The 22,805-nt window shown below is 40.2% G+C and overlaps 1 protein-coding gene across 8 annotated transcripts in view; it reads right to left on the bottom strand.

The window, feature by feature from the left end:
- Positions 1-22,805, bottom strand: part of dgkzb (diacylglycerol kinase, zeta b) — a 59,932-nt gene that overhangs the window by 20,303 nt on the left and 16,824 nt on the right. For 2 of the 8 annotated variants that reach the window (XM_060914501.1, XM_060914508.1), the window contains exons 3-9: positions 19,967-20,878; positions 15,725-16,679; positions 1,413-1,521; positions 1,008-1,103; positions 581-658; positions 439-495; positions 284-352 (exon numbers count right to left, since the gene is read on the bottom strand). In XM_060914501.1, the coding sequence (XP_060770484.1) occupies positions 284-352; positions 439-495; positions 581-658; positions 1,008-1,103; positions 1,413-1,521; positions 15,725-16,653 (1,338 nt within the window). In that variant the 5' untranslated portion in view covers positions 16,654-16,679; positions 19,967-20,878. Of the gene's footprint in view, positions 1-283; positions 353-438; positions 496-580; positions 659-1,007; positions 1,104-1,412; positions 1,522-15,724; positions 16,680-19,966; positions 21,211-22,805 lie in introns of those variants that run through there. The other 6 variants (XM_060914505.1, XM_060914507.1, XM_060914504.1 and 3 more) reach the window with 5 other exon arrangements.

The raw sequence follows: 22,805 nt of genomic DNA, 5'->3' as shown, positions 1-22,805 counted from the left end.
CTGTGTCTATGTGTCAGCCCTGTGATGACCTGGCGACTTGTCCAGGGTGTACCCCACCTTTCGCCCGTAGTCAGCTGGGATAGGCTCCAGCTTGCCTGAGACCCTGTAGAACAGGATAAAGTGGCTAGAGATAATGAGATGAAATGAGTTCATTCATCAAAATGCCTGCCAGAAAAGGACTGTTTTGGCAAACCACGAATCCGGAATACAATACAATATAATACAATAGGACATTAAATCTAAAATCAGATTTGTATTTTATTGGCATTAAACTGTAACAGACCTTTCCACATTGTCTGCATTTCCCATCCTGCCGCCTCCTGTGGACCCAGTGATGCCTTACAGTACATGGCTGAAAAACGCAAATGTACGGATGTTAGAGAAATATTAAACAGCACGGTTATACCGAGAAATTCAGTTTAATGAGACTTTTCTTACCTCTCGCACATTCCTTGTGCCTGGATCCCGAAACGATGGTTTACATCTGAAATTAATCTGCACACAAAAGCAATGAATAGCACAACAATGCACTTAATAAACAGAATTCAAAATCAAACATGTACCAATTTGAAATGTTTACCTTCTCTAGCTGGTCCATGCATATTGTATGGACTGCTATTTTACAAGCAGCACATTTATAGCGAGGCAGTGATTTCTGCTGTTGGTCAGAAAACATATGGTTATAGACAGGGCAGTGACATTATTATTATTACTACTATTACAAGGTTTTTATTATTATTCATGGATCACTATCTGCCACAAGGCATGTGCTTACACAGTGGCAACAGTGGTGGGTGCTCTAACACAAGGTTTTCTAAAAAGATCAAGCACTATAGTATTTGAGGAAATTATTTTAACCTCAGCAACAATTTAGGAAGCTTATTTTTGAAATCACAGTTGTGTTCCTTTATGTTAATGATACTCCGTTTGACGGAACAAACAGAACAGCACAAAATAAGGAAGTGTAAAAGAGGAAAAGCAGCATATGTGCTCTGCGGAAATCTCACCAGTGATTTGGCAAAGCAATAAAGCTCTCCAACATAGCAGAAATCCCCAGAAAGACTGGTCTCAAACCAGACGTGCTGTCCGAACTGAGCATTCTCCTGTAGGGTAGAGAAGGTGCAATAACCAGACTCTACATTTTCACATCTATGAACCATGTAAGATTTTTTTTTAACATTCTGTACTGTATGTAAAAATATAGTAATGGCAATGCTAGTTCATTTGTATCCACTTATCAGGAGTGAGTTATACAGTGCATATACTGTAAAGAAGAAATACTCTTTTAATGAAAACTGCTAGCAAGCCAGCCATCAGACTGGTGTTAATTAGCCGAATGTGAACACATGACCTCATTATCCAGAGTAGCAGGTAGATCTGTCATATTATCCTTATAGAATAATGAAACTCACGGTCCAGTCAACTGTCTGGGAGATCTCCTGGTTAGTTTCACACTTGGTTGCTGCCAAGGCACTGGACTGGTTGGCCTGGTTCTGAACACCAGACTTGGCAATGGCTTTCCTGAAACAACACAAATGCATACATGCTTATGGACTAATATACAGTACATATTATATTCCACATAACTTGGATTGTTCACACTTACAACCCCAATTCCAAAAAAGTTGGGACAAAGTACAAATTGTAAATAAAAACGGAATGCAATAATTTACAAACCTCAAAAACTGATACTGTATTCACAGTAGAACAGACAACATATCAAATGTCGAAAGTGAGACGTTTTGAAATTTCATGCCAAATATTGGCTCATTTGAAATTTCATGACAGCAACACATCTCAAAAAAGTTGGGACAGGGGCAATAAGAGGCTGGAAAAGTTAAAGGTGCAAAAAAGGAACAGCTGGAGGACCAAATTGCAACTCATTAGGTCAATTGGCAATAGGTCATTAACATGACTGGGTGTAAAAAGAGCATCTTGGAGTGGCAGCGGCTCTCAGAAGTAAAGATGGGAAGAGGATCACCAATCCCCCTAATTCTGCACCGACAAATAGTGGAGCAATATCAGAAAGGAGTTCAACAGTGTAAAATTGCAAAGAGTTTGAACATATCATCATCTACAGTGCATAATATCATCAAAGGATTCAGAGAATCTGGAAGAATCTCTGCGCGTAAGGGTCAAGGCCGGAAAACCATACTGGGTGCCCGTGATCTTCGGGCCCTTAGACGGCACTGCATCACATACAGGCATGCTTATGTATTGGAAATCACAAAATGGGCTCAGGAATATTTCCAGAGAACATTATCTGTGAACACAATTCACCATGCCATCCGGCGTTGCCAGCTAAAACTCTATAGTTCAAAGAAGAAGCCGTATCTAAACATGATCCAGAAGCGCAGACGTCTTCTCTGGGCCAAGGCTCATTTAAAATGGACTGTAGCAAAGTGGAAAACTGTTCTGTGGTCAGACGAATCAAAATTTGAAGTACTTTATGGAAATCAGGGACGCCGTGTCATTCGGACTAAAGAGGAGAAGGACGACCCAAGTTGTTATCAGTGCTCAGTTCAGAAGCCTGCATCTCTGATGGTATGGGGTTGCATTAGTGCATGTGGCATGGGCAGCTTACACATCTGGAAAGACACCATCAGTGCTGAAAGGTATATCCAGGTTCTAGAGCAACATATGCTCCCATCCAGACCACATCTCTTTCAGGGAAGACCTTGCATTTTCTAACATGACAATGCCAAACCACGTACTGCATCAATTACAGCATTGTGGCTGCGTAGAGGAAGGGTCCGGGTACTGAACTGGCCAGCCTGCAGTCCAGATCTTTCACCCATAGAAAACATTTGGCGCATCATAAAACGGAAGATACGACAAAAAAGACCTAAGACAGCTGAGCAACTAGAATCCTACATTAGACAAGAATGGGTTAACATTCCTATCCCTAAACTTGAGCAACTTGTCTCCTCAGTCCCCAGACGTTTACAGACTGTTGTAAAGAGAAAAGGGGATGTCTCACAGTGATAAACATGGCCTTGTCCCAACTTTTTTGAGATGTGTTGTTATCATGAAATTTAAAATCACCTAATTTTTCTCTTTAAATGATACATTTTCTCAGTTTAAACATTTGATATGTCATCTATGTTCTATTCTGAATAAAATATGGAATTTTGAAACTTCCACATCATTGCATTCCGTTTTTATTTACAATTTGTACTTTGTCCCAACTTTTTTGGAATCGGGGTTGTAGTACAAAAGTATTAAAAAGGAAAGAAAGCATAGGAACTACGATTATACATAGTATAGTGTTCGGGAGGTTTTTAGCTATTCTGTATAAACGTAATAAAAAGATGGACTAATCAGACCATCATATATGTGATGCTGTACATATTTATCCCTCACATGTTAGCTGTTTGTGTTTATAGCATATACAGTAACTTTACACAGGAAATAGATATAATATTTGCAGTATGAGTGCTAATCCTAAACATCTCATTTCATTGCAGATTCCTATAGTCAGAACAGAAACCACCTAAAGACTCAATAATTACAAATAAAGATCAATAACTGGTCTAATACCTACTAATTTTCATGTTAGTAATGGCCACAGATATATGAAACCTGAATGCCAGGTTCATGCACCTACTATCGTCTTGGTGGGGCAATTTTCCAGATCATTCATGAAGATTTTTTTTTGGGGGGAGGGATATATCCCAGCTGACTATGGGCGAGAGGCGGGGTACACCCTGGACAAGTCGCCAGGTTATCACAGGGCTGACACATAGAGACAAACAACCATTCACACTCACATTCACACCTACGGTCAATTTAGAGTCACCAGTTAACCTAACCTGCATGTCTTTGGACTGTGGGGGAAACCGGAGCACCCGAAGGAAACCCACGCGGACACGGGGAGAACATGCAAACTCCGCACAGAAAGGCCCTCGCCGGCCACTAGGCTCAAACCCAGGACCTTCTTGCTGTGAGGCAACAGTGCTAACTGCTACACCACCCCATTGAGATTTCATCTAATCTTGTTATCACTGATTCCTGTTATATGGCTGTATACCATGGTACTATTAAATTCTCCATTCTGATTGGTCAGAAGGCACTGAATAATTTGTAAGTAGTGCCAAAATCTGGATGCAAGTCAAATCACAGGTGTATAGTATAGATATATAGGCACTGCCTAAAAGCAGAGCTCCTGATGAGTGTATGAGCAAAATATTTGCAAGGGCACAAAATCAACCGTAATAGAATAACAATATTATAGCATATGAACCATCAAATTGTGTAGTGTAGTGTGTTTCATGTCAATAAATTGCTGCATTGTCTTCTGAGAGTGATATTAATAATGAGATACACATCGCAGTTACGATACATATTTATTCCTTTCTTTGACACCACATGCCATGCACCAGAAACAACACCACGACATTTATTATGGCGTGACTCTGCTGGGTGCCTGGTGGACAGCAGTGAACCAGCGCTTTCACTTCACATCATTACGATATAGTTATGATTGAATATCAAATTTGATATGTCAAACAGCTGTCTGGTTACATCAGTCACATCCATGCGCATTTACACACAGCACCATTAGGACTAATTACCATGCACCTGTTCCTGATTAGAGCACAATCACAGCACATACATATAAGAACTCTCAGTAACACACAGACTTTGCAAAGTATACACTCTGTACCCTGTGTTTGACGTTATCAAGCCTTGTATTTTTATGTTGCTTTTCTGCTTTTGACCCTGTTTGTGTTTTTGGACTGCATATATTGTATTACCTCTGATATCCTGCCTGTGCCTCACTCATTGGCGGCACAGTGGTGTAGTGGTTAGCACGGTCACCTCACAGCAAGAAGGTCCTGGGTTCGAACCCAGCGGCCGGCGAGGGCCTTTCTGTGTGGAGTTTGCATGTTCTCCCCGTATCTGTGTGGGTTTCCTCTGGGTGTTCTGGTTTCCCCCACAGTTCAAAGACATGCGGTTAGGGTAATATGAGACGGCCTTGGGTTGAGGTGCCCTTGAGCGAGGCACCTAACTCCCAACTGCTCCCTGGGTGCTGTTAGCATGGCTGCCCACTGCTATGTGTGTGTGTTCATTGCTCATGTGTGTGTTCACTGCTTCAGATGGGTTAAATGCAGAAAGGAAATTTCACAAGTGTGTGATGAATAAAGTTGTGCTTTCTTTCTGTCTCAACTACTGCCTGTTTTTTGGTTTTGGATCTGTTTACTAGCGTGTTTTCAATAAAACTCTTCCTGTGATTACATCCGTCTACCGCCCTTATATGACAGAAACTGTCAAGCTCGTGGACTAATGAAACTGTTTTAACTATTTAAGAAACGGTCATGAATATTTTCCAAAAAATGGGTTAATAAATAATTCCACGTTATTTTTTAAAAAGTAATTTAAAAATAAGTGCTGGATAAAAATCCATCTCTCTTATGTAAATAAATACAAATTTTGTTGTCCAGTGGTCAAGTGTTTATGAAATACATTGCCTTGCATTTATGATTGAGTTCCCTGTAGAAGTACACATTCGTCATTCGTACGGACGTTGTACAGTCAAAATCCATCAAAAATCAGGTCAATGTATTACCATATTCTCTAAAGTATGGGGCTCTGCTCCGCTATTAACTTGTGTCATGGATGTTCCACAAAATTAGACAAAACCAGAAATGGACCAAATGCATGCAGAGTCATTAATACACTTTAAAAAAATTTAATTACTGATACAGCTGCAGTCAGAAGTTTACATACACGGAAATGAATGTCACGGCGATGTTGTGCTTTCAGTGATTTCTTTGAATTTTTTTTTTTTTGGAAAAATGATTGTACAACATATATCTTTAATAGAAAAAAACATGAATTTGGTGCATAAGTTGTAATTTATTTTGGGTTTTCTGAAATTCAAATAGGCTCAAAATTATACATACAACACACCTAATATTTGGTTAAATGTCCCTTAGCAAGTTTCACCCTGACCAGATGTTTTTAATAGCAATTAACAAGCTTCTGACAGAATTCTGGTTGGATATTTGACCACTGTTACTGTCAGAATCAATAGAGTCCCATTAAATTTGTGTGTTTCCTGGCACAGACCACACTGTCTTGTCAGCATTGTCTTTTGTTCCTGTTTTTTTATATATATATATATATATATATATATATATATATATATATATATATGGCGGCACGGTGGTGTAGTGGTTAGCGCTGTCGCCTCACAGCAAGAAGGTCCTGGGTTCGAGCCCCGGGGCCGGCGAGGGCCCTTCTGTGCGGAGTTTGCATGTTCTCCCCGTGGGTTTCCTCCGGGTGCTCCGGTTTCCCCCACAGTCCAAAGACATGCAGGTTAGGTTAACTGGTGACTCTAAATTGACCGTAGGTGTGAATGTGAGTGTGAATGGTTGTCTGTGTCTATGTGTCAGCCCTGTGATGACCTGGCGACTTGTCCAGGGTGTACCCCGCCTTTCGCCCATAGTCAGCTGGGATAGGCTCCAGCTTGCCTGCGACCCTGTAGAAGGATAAAGCGGCTAGAGATAATGATATATATATATATATATATATATATATATATATATGTGTGTGTGTGTGAGAAAGAGAGATGATAAAATAAAAAAAGAGGACAGAGAGGGAAAATCCTTGAAGTAGATGGACTACAAAAGCAGGGGATCACATCCTGTCAGCCAAGAACAAGAATCTGAGGCTTGATTGGACAAAGATGAGGAGACACATTTATCTTCAGCTGTCCAAAACAGGAGCATCAGCCTACAAGGATTGTAGAACAGGTAATAATACAATCCTGCCATCCAACTACTGATTCTTTCCAGTGGAAAAAAGTATGGGCAACCTGTTCAACATGAGGCTTCAGCATCTTGTTTGTGGAGAACAGTTTTCTCTCCTATTACACACACACACACACACACACACAGACATGCAATAAAATACTGACTCCAAAAAAGCTTTCTTCCAGAAGGTATGGTCAGCTGCAAACTTTAGTCAAGCTTGAAGGTATCACTTCTTTCTTGGATGGCAGCTTCACAGTCCATGGTGATATAAAACTTACTTGACTGTAGACAAGGACACTGGTGTTTCAGCAGCTTCCGGTTCATGACAGGCCTGTGCTTTGGTGGCTCCTGGGTTGTTCCTGACCATCTTCATGATCAGTTTCCTTTCAGCTGAGGGTGACTGTTTGGGTCTTCTTCAAGCAAAGTGGCTACACCTCCCAATAACTTGTACTTACATAAAATGGTTTAAACTGATGATCTTGGAATCTGCAGTTGTTTAGAAATGGCTCCAAGAGACATTCCTGAGTGCAAATCTATGATCCTCTTTCTCAGATCTGCATTGAGCTCCTTGGACTTTCCCAGTGGTCATTCCAATGAATGCTGTCAAACAAATCCTTTTATTTTGGCACAGAGAAGCTACCAGCTGTAATCAATTATGTTCACACTAACAGGAAGTTAAGAGGCCTTTGCAAGTTAAAAAAAAAAACTGGAACCACTGAATTAATAATCTAAGTGGGTGTATGTGCATTTTTGACCCTGTATGTATAATTTTTGTTTGTGTTGATTTCAGAAAACCAAAAATAAATTAAAACATGTGCACCAAATTCTTGTTTCTTTTATTAAAGGTGGATGTTGTACAATCAATCATTCTGCCACAGAAAAAGAACAGTTCAAAGAAAACCACTAAAAGCCCAATATTGCCATGACATTCATGTTCATGCATGTAAATATTTAACCGCAACTGTATTAGAGGAAATAAAACACTTCAGAACATGGTGTTATAAACTAATTAGCTGCTTATTGGTAATCTATATGCCAGGCCACATCACACCAGGCCATTGTTGATTTTCCTAATAACAAAATTCCCCTTTGTGTTTTATTCCCCAATTAAAAGATAAGTCTTGGAAGCTCTGTTCTCAGTTATTATTATTTGGATATTATTATAGTTGTTTTTGAGCGTTATTAGGTTTAAAATGATATACAGCAGTAAAACACTTGATTATGATCATTTCTGTACAATTGTACATTTACATCAGCCTACACCCTGCTTTGCAGTCAGTGCACATTGTGTAGAATACATTCGCATCAGCTACAATATGCACAAATGTATGATATATGTAGCAAAATTAATTTTGTAAAAATCAGTTGAACAAAGCAAGTTACACACAAATATATCACGGTAGGTGTGTGTCTCTCCACAGACTTGCAGTTGGTTATAAGGTGATTCTCATGGGGGCAGCGTGGGAGCTAATGATTGAAAGTAATTAGCAACAACAACTAACGCTGCATTTATGGTTTTTATACCTATGGCTAATGACTCGGAAGAAAATGTGAATACAGGTAGTCGTCGACTTACGACCTATGCGACTTACGACCAATCGACTTTATGACCGTCTGGTTACGACTGGCAAGTGTTTCCCAGCTGAGCTAGCTGAGCGTACGACAGTTTCCGCCCCAGCTCCCGGCAGCGCCTCTCACCGCGTACAACAGTTTCCGCCCCAGCTCCAGGCACATGCGCAGTCTCTCTCACGCTCCCTCGCACACTCCGTCATACAGTTTCCGCCCCAGCTCCTGGTTTATGAAATGAGCAAATGCTCCCGCCAGCCCGAGTGCTGCAACAGCTGATGATGACGTAGACGACCCACAGCCAAGCACCAGTGATACCAGCGGTCACTAAATTTTGTATTTTGCTATGTTTTACATTTGTATTTTGGTATGTTTCAAACTAAAATGTTTTCTATTTTTCACACCTGTATTTCATATTTTTTGTTTTGCACATATTAAACGAATTGTACTGTACGCAGAGTAGTATGCAGTGTTTGACTTAAACCAAATAATGAGCCAAGGTAATGAAATAAGAAAATGTTGATAAAATAAGACTTTAAGATGATTACAATATCATTACATATCACAATATACTTACGTTCATTTAACATAGGCCGACTTATGACCAGATCGGTTTACGACCGGTCAGTCGTAACCAAACGCAGTCGTAAGTCAACGACTACCTGTATAACCCCTTCGGACACAAGGAAAAATGCTATGGAACTTCATGTGTACAATTGTACACATTATGTCTGAAAAGGATTTATACAAATAAAGTCCTGATATTGTTTCTGGTATAACCAACAAAAAATGAAATTGTTTGGCAGTACACAAAAATAGCTTGCATGACTAAATAAAAATAAAATAATATTTTTTAAAAAGCTTCAAATCTCAAGAAACATAAAATACAAAAAACTTTCTGCATACTAGGGTACACACAAAAGGAAATGCACCTATGAACTTTCAGCTACACTATGTGGGCAAAAGATTGTGGAGACCTGACCATCACAGTCATATGTGCTTGTTGAAAATCTCATTCCAGATTTATTCCCCTTTGCTGTTATAATAACCTCCACTCTTCTTGAAGGCTTTCCGCTAGATCTTGGAGTGTGACTGTGGAGATTGGTGAACATTCAGCCACAACAGCATTAGTGAGATCAGGCAGTGATGTTGGGTGAGGAGCCTGGGGTGCAGTCATACCCCTTTTCCACCAAATCAGTTCCAGGGCTGGTTCGGGGCCAGTGCTTAGTTTGGAACCGGGTTTTCTGTTTCCACTGACAAAGAACTGGCTCTGGGCCAGAAAAAACGGTTCCAGGGTAGCACCAGCTCTTTGCTGGGCCAGAGGAAAGAACTGCTTACGTCAGCGGGGGGGCGGAGTTGTTAAGACCAACAACAATAGCAAGACCACAAGAGGGCGCCATTTTTAAATAAGCGACGAGATTTCATGGATGCAGTAAAGCAGCAGTCATCCATTATTGTTGTTGTTGCTGCTTCTTCTTCTTCTCCATGTTGTTGTTGCTTCGATGTTCGCGCCAAGGTTTATGCAAACGCAGCGACATAACTGATGTATACAGTGACGTAATGACGTGGCTCCCCTTAGCACCCCGAGCTATGGAAAAGCAAACTGGTTCTCAGCTGGTTCGCAAGTTGAACGAGTTGTGAACCAGCACCGGCCCCGAACCAGCCCTGGAACTGATTTGGTGGAAAAGGGGTATCAGTGTCCCAGTTCATCCCAAAAGTGTTCAGTGGGGTTGAGGTCAGGACTCTGTGTAGGACACTCGAGTTTTTCACTCCAACCTTTTCTAACCATTTCTTCATGGAGCTGGTGTTTATGCACAGGAGCATTGTCATGCTGGACTTCTCAGGTTTGGGCTTCTTAGTTCCAGTGAAGAGTAACTGTAAATGCTACAGCCTTCAATATAATTGTGTTCTTCCAACTTTGTGCAAAGTTTGGGGAAGGACCACGTATAAATGTGATGGTCGAGTGTCCACATACTTTTGGCCACATAGTGTGTTTCACTATGCATTTTCGCATAATTTACATGGTATTCCATTACCCACAACGATTAAGTCAAGACAAAGGTAGCTACATGTCACAACCTTTTAAATGATGCTGTAAGTGGCTACACAATCTCATTTTTCAATTACTTGTACAATATTTTAAAACTGAACTCTTATTTTAGTAGCAAATTCAAATTTAGTTGTTAAAAACCAGGCCAGCCTGGTTTGATGCAAAGTCCTTAAAAATAATTTTAAGTGTTTCATAGCACTAGGATTACTTTCCCATTAACAACAATTAAAATGGGGGGGGGGGGGGGGGGGGAATCAGGGAAGTGAAGAATGCCAGCACAAATTTAAAAAACATTGTGAGATTTCTGAATGCAAGATAAATAGACTACAGAATATAACAACTGTCATCAATTTGTGATTGTCACTGACTTTTCTTTTGTAACTGTGAACATATTATTGCAAGGCAGGAAGATGGAGAAGGTTGGAAATACGGAAAGAACATACGAACACAGACACCCCACACATACAGTAAGCAAACTCTCTCAATGTACTACAGGTTATTACATCTCACCATTTTAGACATAAGCCCCATTAGCAATGCATTGACGAATTGTCGTTTACATTTAGAAGATCCACCAATAAAGAAACTTCAGACTTCTGTCTTGCTTGCTGGCTCAGATACCTCAAATTATTCTATCCACATTCACTGGATATGAGCAATCGCGTGCTCTGATTGGCTACTCTACTACTAGGCTATCAGCTCATATACCGTGAGTAAAGAAAAACAAAATGGTGGAGTGTGTTGCTGAACCAATCGATGATGAAATAAAAACTACTCGAAAACCAAACGCCAGAAAATACAAAAAAAAGCAACAAAATATGGAATAAAAGTATTTGATGGTAAGAACGCATCTCTTTATTTTTCAAGAATTATTATTGTAGCATTTTTCACAAATTGCTCCCGTCATTTCGCCAGTTTGTTTACGTTCCAAGCGGAAATAATTTTGTTGGACATTTTGTACAAAGTTTTTATTTATCAAATTTTCAAAAAATAAAAATAAAAATGCTCCATTTCTCAAAATCCAGGGAATGTGGATAGAATAAAACAGTTATTCCACTCAATCTTGTCATACATGGCTTATAGCCAACTCCGTGCTATGCGCCTCATCAGCTGTCAGCTCATGTATGACTCGATTTTGTGGAATAACCATTAAATATATAGTTTAAAAAAAAAAAATTCTACAAGGTGTCCCAAAAGTCTCCATACATAGGAGAAATGAACACTTTTTAGCAAAATGCAACTTTATTTACAAAACGTCCTCCGCATGGATGCCACTTCTTTGTAAATGCACACAGAGTCGTCTGTCCCATGTCTACTTTACATGCGCATGTAATTGCACTTCAAAGTATAAAGTATGAACTAAGCATTAAACTAAGTATTAATTTCCCCCATGTATAGAGACTCTTGGGGCACCCTTTATAACTTCAGCAAAAATCTTACAAATCAGATCACAACATCTAGTCATTTGGTTATAAATAATCTTGACATTAGAAAGTAAGCTTTTTCAGGAAGCGCTTTCTCTGTTCATTTGCCTGGAGCACTTCAGGGACCTGTTTAAGCTTCTTTTTTTTTTAAATCCCATATCAATCACAATCACAGAGTCTTGTTTCAAAATAAGCCCACATTTTAAAGAGCTCTGCTTTTTTAATATCCCAAATAGTTTATTCTAACCATCATTTAATAAGCCTACACACATCATTCCTTATATAATTCATCCCACGGTTTATAGACTGCTCTGTTTGCCAAAATGGAAAAAAAAAAAAAAAAAAACACTCAATGTGAAGAAAGGTCTGTCTAATTTCATCCACACTTCAACATGACAAACTCATCATTCATATACAAAGCTTGCACAAAGCAACAGCAATAAGCAGAGCTGATTTTGACAGCACTGAGAAATAAAAATGCTACAAGTCAAGTCAAAGTCCCTCCCACACCAGAATCTGGTCTGTCCCAGTACTAACCAACTCTTTAAGGCGTATAGGTGCAGTGCCAATCTCAGTTTCCATAGCACTCGGCTTCTCACCTATACAACTAGGGTTACATTGGGGGGCTAGTCCTCTGGTAACCACCAGAGTTTGATTCCCCACTCACATCTGTATTGCAGCGTACCTTGCCAGACAATAGTAGGTACCATTTTTTAATAATGGTCTTTGGTATGACCCAACTGCAAGTAGAACTCACGATCTCCCGGTTGAGAGGCGGACACGTTAACCACTAGGCCAACTCACGGTTAAGGATGCTACATGGCAAAAAATGTCAGTACTCTAATATTTCATATTTTTAAGTCTTTAATTTGGTCAACGCTATACTAAAAGTTTGATGCCTCTAGACAAATACAATTTCACAAATTGCTATTTTGATTTGTATAAGCTCAACCGTGCAGGAAACTCAAATGTAGTCATTGTAAAGCTTAGGATTTAACTAAGAATTGCCATTACAAAGAGGCTATTTTGCAAATGTGCTAGTGAATGGTCTGTATGAAGTCTAATTTGGTAACAGATTTTTTTTTTGGCACTAAACAGTGAGATTAGACAAAAATAAAATTATGCATTGATGCCATTGAAGGCAGCCCAAGTTTGGAGGTTTGTGTGGTTTCAGGCCCATTAACATAATATACTGTAAGCAATACAATGAATAACAAATTATTTGTCAATAATAGATTATTAACTACCAAACTATTACTAAATATAACTAAATGTCAAAAAAATTTTGTAATTTTTTTATTATTTTGTTAAAGTGCACTGTGTTATAGATTTGATATTAGTACTGAAGTCAAAATTATGTTATCATAACTTCCCTTCTATGAGGGTTTAAACAGATAAGGTGAAAAGTATTTTTTTTTACTTCCTGTTGTTGCAAGACCTTACTTTTTGTAAACTGTGCGTGCAGTCCCTTCTGTGTGAATTAGTGACGCTTAGCAACCTGAGGGTGGTTAACTTCTGACTGATAAGTAACAATATTATGCTGTAGCAGGGCTGCCAACTTTTCGAAGTTCCTTGGAGTGAGATTTTTTTTTTGGGGGGGGGGGGGGGGGGGGGGGGGGCAACGGCAAAACTTTTCCGCACACCATGCAGTAAGTGGGAATTTTGTATTCAGTTTGATATTCACTTGTCCCCCTGCATTCTGGTGTTTTGTTTGTGGGTCGTCCAGCTGGAGATGGACAATGGGGGGGTTGAGATTTTGGATTTAGTAGATGTTCCTGCATTCTGGTGGATTTTTGGAGTGGCCTGCTGTGCCATACCTACATTCTTACACACCCTGACTTGCCAGGCCTTCAGCTTGTGGCCAACAAAAGCACCAAGTTTTGGTTTAAAAGCCCCCACACTAGAAAACTACAGATGACTGCCAATGTTCCTGTAGCCCTATAGACCTGTGTTTCAGATTTAAAGGCAAGTTCATGTTTGAAAATATTTCATCAGCTAAGCCTAAACACCTTCTGAATTGAAACTAAATGTTAAGTTTTTAATAACTGTTGCAAAAAATAAGATTGTCCCTCACTGACTATTCATTATGCATTTAAGGGCTTTCCCCACCACTGGGCTCAGCAGAAGATTGGCATGGGGAAAAATATCAACAGCAAAAGAACAAATAAAATGCTTAAACAGTAAGCAAAATGTGCATGTGCTACAAGAAACATTAAAATGATTAAGTTTGAACAGTATTGAAACACAAAAAGCTGAACCTTGGCCATAGGTGGGAATGTGCACACAAAGTTGGGCTTAAAAATTTTGGTCATACTTAAATAAGCTATATTAATATATTTCTTATTAATTTATTTCTTATCTATGTTTCTTATTAGTAATAGAGCATTCATCAGGGCCTGTTATCTGACAAATATTCTCTACCTGTCTTGCCCTCTTTGAAACCCTGTCTCCTCAGTATATTGTTCTCTGTCTTTTTTTTTAATTATTCACAAGTTCAAGTTCTTTGATATTACAGGTGACCATGCTTTATTTACTTTAACTGAGCAATTACATACATCATAAATAATTTAAAATAAATACCCTGTAAATAAACAATAGGTATGGTGGCTAATGGCTCTTCTTGCATTTGTAATATTATCTCTTACTTGCTTTATTTTACATTTCCAGTATGGCTTCAAATAAAGTCATAAAGTATGATAACATACAGTAAACAAACTAAAAATCCACCTCAATAAACATGTACTAAGGAGGTGCTCTCCCGTGCTGCTTGTTGGGGAAGATAGAGGCTGTGGCACGGCAGTAGGCCTATAATGATTTAGCATGCCTAGTACATAGCTCTCGATATGGCATTAAATATTCTCACAACACTTATAGGCTAAAACGATTAAGAAACTTTATATAACTTCATAATTACGCCAGTAACACCACACATTGGTGTGCATATGTACAAACCTGTCTGAGACACCCGTCTTCAACTCAGATACCTTCTTCTCTCTCCTCTCCCTCTAAATTGACGGTAGGCAATTATCCAACTTCCGGCGAGTGCAGCATCATTAGATGCGCCACCTACCATAGGGGAGTGTGTACAGAAGGGAACACCTCTCTGCCTGTTTAGCCGTGCGTAAGGCATAATTGATCGATCACAAGTGGTTGGCGCGACGCAATGGGTAGCCTAGATTAGATAGATAAACTAGATTTTTTTCTAGCGTGAGAAATTGGAGGTATGGCATGTGAGGACAATCAAATGCGTGTGTCTCACGCTCATTGCGTGAGAGTTGGCAGCCCAGCTGTAGTACCAGTGCCTCTAATGAGCTAGCACCATGGAGCTCAGATCCACAGGACAGAGAATGAGAAGGTCACTCAGAAAACACACACACACACACACACAGAGCCACCTTCAGATGACACAGATTTCTTATTTAAATGCTATAATTCATGTCTGATTAATGATTACATTGTTTGTTTCTAACATGGAGAAATATGTTAGCAAGGGAAGTCATGGCTTAATGGTTAGAGAAGCAGCTTTGGGACCAAAAGGTTGCTGGTTCAATTCCCTGGACCAGCAGGAATGGCTGAAGTGCCCTTGAGCAAGGCATCTAACCTCAGACTGCTCTGGGTACGCTGTACGTCACTCTGAATAAGAGTGTCTGCTAAATACCAGTCATGTGATATGCAAGAGTGAAATGGTCACATTTTATCACACTCCTCTGGTCTAAAATGGTGGTTTACATCACGAATGTTTGTTTGTGATCAGTAGTTTAGGGTCCAGTATATCTTTTGAATTTCGTACGCAACAGTACAAGAAAAAACACAGTAAACACAAGAAGGGATTTCAGATTTAAGCTCATTCTGGGAGTGGGTGTGACCAAGAACAGTAAAAACAGAGAACATCATTTGGACTGAAAGAAAGTAAAGGTTTTACATACGAGAGGAAGCCACTCCATGACTCCAGTGTAGGGTCATAATGGGCTCCCATTAGTGGGCTAAAGGCACCATGCGTCTTCCAGCAGGTGGAGTTCCTGCGGCTAGGCAGTGGTTGACCTCTTCCTGGCCATGGGCTGCCTGCCTTGGAGATGACTGAGACACGTCTGCGGCGCCTTCTCTGGTAATAACGCCCTTGTGGGCCACCTTCAGCATGGCCCAAGTAAGAGGAATTTCTCCTGAGACATCGTGGAACACGGATTAACGTATGGGCCTGGACTCGCTCGACAACCACACTCAGAGGCAGGCAGTTCCGCTGGCACAAAATAGAGGAATTTCTAAACTCATGCTCTGACAAACTTGCCTCCATAAGATGCTCGTCATATGGCTCTGAGTACTGGTCATGTTCAGAGTCAGTAGTGGAGCTTGGACTATCACTTTCGTAGTCTCCTTCTGAAAGCATTGGGTCTGAGCAGACATAGGACATGCTCTCTTTCAACTCCACCTGTCCAACAGCTTGGTCCCGAACATCCTCTTCCTCCTCCGTCATCTGGATAAGGCTGGCGAGCAACATGGAAGGGCCAAGAAGGTGCGTGTCAATGTTACGCAACTTACTTGCCTTCTTGCGGTGTACAGCAAAACGTGGATTTGCACCTGGAGTGGTGGTGCTTGAGCGGCGTCTCGTATTACCAGTCTTAGTCGATCGGCTGCAAGCAGCACGAGGCAGTGACTGTAGTGACTGTAGCTGAGCACTGGATCTCCTGCGTTGTGCCAATGTCGCGGAGGCAAAACCTGCACTGGAACGCCTGCGTGCACGGCTCGCTGGTACGGCAATACTGGGTCTCCTGGATCGACATGGCTCAGACCCTTCGCCACCTGGCCGAGCAAAAACAGCCTCCTTCCTCTTAAAGTGACGTCGAAAGAACACGTCCATGGAGGCTTTCTAAAGCTTCTTTGAGGCTGTTGGTGCAAAATTGTCAGTATGAATTACTGATAAAAGACAAATCTAAACCTTGAAGACTCATAGCGCATTGAACAGAACCTTGACATAACACTGATCTAATTTAATACTAATTTAATTCTAGCTCTTAATGTAATATTAACAGCCTGGCATTTGCATGCATTGCAACATGCCATTTTTATCCCCTCCCCATAGACAACACAGGTCTCCAGAGAATTAGTGCACTGTTTATATCCAAGTATATTCTGCTCTGAGACTAGCCCTAGTAGACATCATCTCAGAGGTTCAGGTAGTGTTAAGTAGCCACATGTGCTACTTCTTTGCAAAGCCCTGATAACATCATTCAGTGACATGTAAAACACATGAGAAAATCAGGTAGTGTTCACCTACTGAGAATGAACCTTTGACTTGTAGATATACAAAGCAGGTTAAAAGGCTTTCTAACCCTTCAATAATGGCTGTGCTAATTATAGCCTCTCTCAATCTCATTTCGAGGTGGTGAGCAGCTGTTCGTGTTCATTTAAAGTTATTAAAATTTGTCGACATTACCCTCAGTCCAAACACTGGTCTACTGCAGTGGTACATTAACTAGCCTTAAGTATTAAGAACACATTGTAGGACTGAGTGTTCAAACAGAACATTAGCTTTACATTCTACAAATTGCATAAAGTTAGTTATGAACTGTACTAGAAACAGAAGATAGTACTGTATATAAGCTCTCGGGATTGTGGCACTGAAAAATGTCCATTTCAATATATTTTGTATCATATACAGTTGTGGTCAGAAGTTTACATACACTCATCATAGGCATGACTGTCATGATAATTTTGGGCTGTCAATGATTTCCTTGAACTGTTCTTTTTCCAGGGTGGCATGATTATACAGCATGCATCTTTAATGACTTCAAAAACATGAATTGAGTGCACAAGTTTGAATTTATTTTGGATTTTCTCTAATCCACAAAGGGTCAAAATTATACATACAGGCTCAAATTTATACATACATTCACTTAAATCTGTTAATAAGTAGTGCTGAAGGTTCTTCAGTGTCTTTTAACTTGACAAGGCCAAGGCCTATTAACTTCTTGTTAGTGATCATGATTGACTACAACTGGTAGTTTCTCTTTGCCAGCATAAAAAGGATTTGTTTGACAGCACCTCATTGGATTGACCAATGCTCAGAACCATGGGAAAGTCCAAGGAAAATCAGTGAAGATCTAAGAAGGAGAATTGTAGATTTACACAAGTTGGGAAGGTCTCTTGGAGCCATTTCTAAACAACTGCAGATTCCAAGATCATAAGTTCAAACAATTGTACATAAGTACAAGTTATTCAGATGTGTCACCACTTTGGCAAGGTCTGGAAGAAGACCCAAACTGTCACCCTCAGATGAGAGGAAATTGGTTAGGATGTTCAGGAACAACCCAGGAACCACCAAGGCTCAAGCCTGCCATGAACTGGAAACTGCCGGAACACCAGCATCACTGTCCACAGTGAAGCGAGTATTACATCACCATGGACTGAGAGGGTGCTGACCAAGAAAGAAACCCCTGCTCCAAAATCGACACCTTCAAGCTCGACTGAAATTTGCAGCTGCCCACATGGACAAGCCAAATGCCTTCTGGGAAAAGTTTTATGGTCAGACAAGACAAAGATTGAGCTATTTGGCCACAATGACAAGAGGTATGTTTGGAGGAGTAAAGGTGAGGCTTTCAACCTTAAGAACACTGTCAAGCATGATGGTGGTAGCATCATGCTCTGGGGCTGTTTTGCTGCCAGTGGTACTGGTGCATTGCACAAAGTGTATGGAATAATGAAGGAGGACTACCTTCAAATTCTTCAACTTCACCTCAAATCAATAGCTAGACAGTTGAAACTTGGACACAATTGGGTGTTCCAACAGGACAATGATCCCAAACACACATCAAAACTGGTTTTGGAATGGATAAAGCAGACTAACATTAAGCTTCTGGAATGGCGTTCCCAAAGCAAAGACCTCGACCCTATTGAAAATTTGTGGACTGCTCTTAAAAGCTGAGTCTGTGCAAGGAAACCAACCAATTTAAATGAACTCTACCTATTCTGCCAAGAAGAGTGGTCAAATATCCAGCCAGAATTATGCCAGAAGCTTGTTGATGTATGTATACAGGGGGCTACAAAAGTAGGTATACAGTAAGGATTATTCCAGTATTATAATAGTGGTGCTAGGTTTCATTTTTCACCGTCAAATTTCGTTGTGTGTGAATGTTTTGTTTTTCATTACTGTATACCTACTTTTGCAGTCCCCTGTATATTTGAGCCTGTATGTATAATTTTGACCCTGTGTGGATTAGAGAAAATCCAAAATAAATTCAAACTTGTGCATTCAATTTTGTTTTTGAAGTCATTAAAGATGTATGCTGTACAATCATTCCACCATGGAAAAAAGAACAGTTCAAGGAAATCATTGACAGCCCAAAATTACCATGACATTCATGCCCATGATGAGTGTATGTAAACTTCTGACTAAAACTGTAAGTTAGTGGTTCTCAAAACAGTTCTAAGGGTCCCCCAGAAAGTCCCCTTTTTTCTTTCTTTTTTTTTTTTTTTTTGCTTTATCACTGGGTTGTGCCCGTTTCAATTCAGATATCGTCAATGCTAGATGAAGTTCAAGCCAGGGGGCAGATCAGCTAACAGGATATGATTAGGAAGTTCTCTAGGTCTTCCCTTCTAATCAATGATCAATCAATCTAGCCAACTTCCTTCTATTAACAAAGTCATGCAGTAAATACAAGACACAGTGATCTTTTAAAAACTGTGCAGAGCACTCATTTTCTTTGACTTTACTGTACACTTGCTCACCACGTGCATTTCCTGTAGAATACTGATTACGATCATTTTCACTTCCACCAGACTCAAAGGCTAGAATTTAGATTCATCATGTAGTTTAATATCCTGTCAGGTACAAATGATTCTTCAAGCTATTTCAATAATAAGTATTTTACAAAAGATGTTACAGACAACCCCCTTTTTTTTTTTCAAAAACGTATTAAAAAAGAGCTTTCAGTCTATAAAGAGAATTCTGTGCTCAACTACTGATTGAGCCCTAGGCTATTCCAAAAATGACAAAAGTGCACACAAGTAAAGAGAAGTTATGAACATGGTACACAGCAAATTCCCCAGTGTTGAATTAACACCCAGTGTTTATATCGGTCCAATTGGACCGATATAAACACTCTGGGTGTTAATTCAACACTGAGGAATTTGCTGTGTACAATCAGGATGGACAAGAGCATCTTATTACTCACCAAATCTGTAAAGCTTCTTTTAATGAAGTAAACTATTTTAAAACAGACACAAATTAAATAAGCATTAAATGTATATCAATCAGGCATCAATGCAGCAGTCTACCTACCGTACTCAAATATACAAGCAACTTCAAGGAACCAAGCGCAGAACCCAATTTTGGAAGTTCACCACAAATATTAACTTCAGTATGTTTACCAGACTAATACCACTATGAACCGTGAAGAGGAAAGTAGTGTAGTAGCATACAACCTGACACGGATTACGCAGCTGTCCTCTGGCAGTTCTGAAACACAATGGACTGACAGAAAGAGAGAAAGTAAGAGAGAAGAGAAAGGCGAATGATCAGGTGAAGGAAAAGAGGAGGTGCTAAAGAACACAGACACAAACACAGCTCATCGATTGGCTGTGAGGGAGCCAGCAGGAGTGCATCAGAGGCTAAGCCTGTGGTTTAAAATAATCACTAATTACCAGATTCAGACACACACTGTGCATCTCTCACACAACACACACACACACAGAGCTTCCGGTGACAGCCCCCTCCCCGGTCCACTACCCTTTTCAATGGGAAACCTGTATTTATTCATCCTAAGGACAACTAAACTACAGAAGCGGCATCACAAACCCTGACCACAAGAATCCCTCTCTACTGATCTTATCCATTTGCAGGAATAAACATAATATTTTCATGAAGGTTCCCATGACTAATATTACTTAACACATAAATAAACATGAACAACTCACATACTGTACAAACTTCAGCAATAATATACCAGAAGTAACAAACAAAGTAGTCTTGTATTAACGAAATCGTCGTTGTCGTCACCGCCGAACCCGATCCAGCCTTGAGGCAAACCACGTTTGGTTGACTTGGTCAGAACTGCAGCAGTAGGTGGCCAGTTCCTTTCTCATACCTATGGGCAATTTAAAGGAACCAGTTAGCCTAACTGCATGTCTTTGGGGGAAACCAGAGCACCCAGAGGAAACCCACACAGACATGGAGGAAACCCACACAGACATGGAGAAAACATGCAAACTCCACACAGAAAGGCTCCAGTCAGCCACTGGGCACAAACCCAGAACCTTCTTGCTGTGAGGCAATAGTGCAACCACTGCACCACCCCTATTAACAGAATATAAACAAAAAAATAAAGACCTGTATAAACCAACATTCATACCACCAATAGTAAAATTAAGCCCACAATGACCCATATGAAACAAGATGTTAATTAACATGCTGTTACAGTGTCTTGCAAAAGTATTCATCCCCCTTGGTGTTTGTCCTGTTTGTTGCATTACAAGCTGGAATTAAAATGGATTTTTCGGGGGTTTAGCACCATTTGATTTACACAACATGCCTACAAATTTAAAGGTGCAAATTGTTTTTTGTTTTTTTTAATTGTGACACAAACAATAATTAAGATGGAAAAAAGAAATCTGGAGCATGCATAGGTATTCACCCCCCAAAGTCAATACTTTGTAGATTCACCTTTTGCTGCAATTACAGCTGCAAGTCTCTTGGGGTATGTCTATATTAGCTTAGCACATCTAGCCACTGGGATTTTTGCCCATTCCTCAAGGTAAAACTGCTCCAACTCCTTCAAGTTAGATGGGTTGCGTTGGTGTACAGCAATCTTCAAGTTATGTCACAGATTCTCAATTGGATTCAGGTCTTGGCTTTGATTAGGCCATTCCAAGACATTTAAATGTTTCCCTTTAAACCACTCCAGTGTAACTTTAGCAGCATGTTTAGGGTCATTGTGGAACGTGAACCTTCATCCCAGTCTCAAACCTCTAGCCGACTCAAACAGGTTTTCCTCCAGAATTGCCCTGTATTTAGTGCCATCCATATTTCCTTCAGTCCTGACCAGCTTTCCTGTCCCTGCAGATGAAAAACATCCCCACAGCATGATGCTGCCACCACCATGCTTCACTGTAGGAATGGTGTTCTCAGGGTGTTGGGTTTGCGCCACACATGGCGTTTCCCATGATGGCCAAAAAGTTCAATTTTAGTCTCATCTGACTAGAGAATCTTCTTCCAATGTGTTTGGGGAATCTGCCACATGCTGTTTGGCAAACTCCAAACGTGTTTTCTTATTATTTTCTTCAAGCAATGGCTTTTTCTGGCCACTCTTCCATAAAGCCCCACTCTGTGTTGTGTATGGCTTAAAAGTGGTCCTATGGACAGATACTCCCACCTCCGCTGTGGATCTTTGCAGCTCCTTCAGTGTTATCTTTGGTGTCTTTGTTGCATCTCTGATTAATGCCCTCCTTGCCCGGTCTGTGAGTTTTGGTGGGCGGCTTTCTCGTCAGGTTTGTACTGGTGACATATTCGTTCCATTTTGCTTCATGGATTTAATGGTGCTCCCTGGAACATTCAAAGTTTGGTATATTTTTTATAACCCAACCCTGAGCTATACTTCTCCACAACTTTGTCTCTGACCTGTTTGGAGGCTCCTTGGTTCTCATGTTGCTTGCTTGGTAGTGTTGCAGAGTCAGGGTCCTTCCAGAACAGGCTGATTTATACAGACATCATGTGACACTTACTGTACACAGGTGGATCTTAATCAACTAATTATGTGACTTATGAAGTGAATTGGTTGGACCAGCTCTTATTTAGGTGTTTCATTTGAAAGGGGGTGAATACCTATGCACACTCCAGATTTCTGTTTTTTCATCTTAATTATTGTTTGTGTCACAATAGGAAAAAAAATTGCACCTTTAAAGTGGTAGGCATGGTGTGTAAATCAAATGGTGCTAACCCCCCCAAAATCCATTTTAATTCCAGCTTGTAATGCAACAAAACAGGACAAACACCAAGGGGGATGAATACTTTTGCAA

The sequence above is a fragment of the Neoarius graeffei genome, chromosome 2 (assembly GCF_027579695.1).
Source record: "Neoarius graeffei isolate fNeoGra1 chromosome 2, fNeoGra1.pri, whole genome shotgun sequence".
Lineage (NCBI taxonomy): Eukaryota > Metazoa > Chordata > Actinopteri > Siluriformes > Ariidae > Neoarius > Neoarius graeffei.
This window is presented reverse-complemented; position numbering and strand designations above follow the sequence as displayed.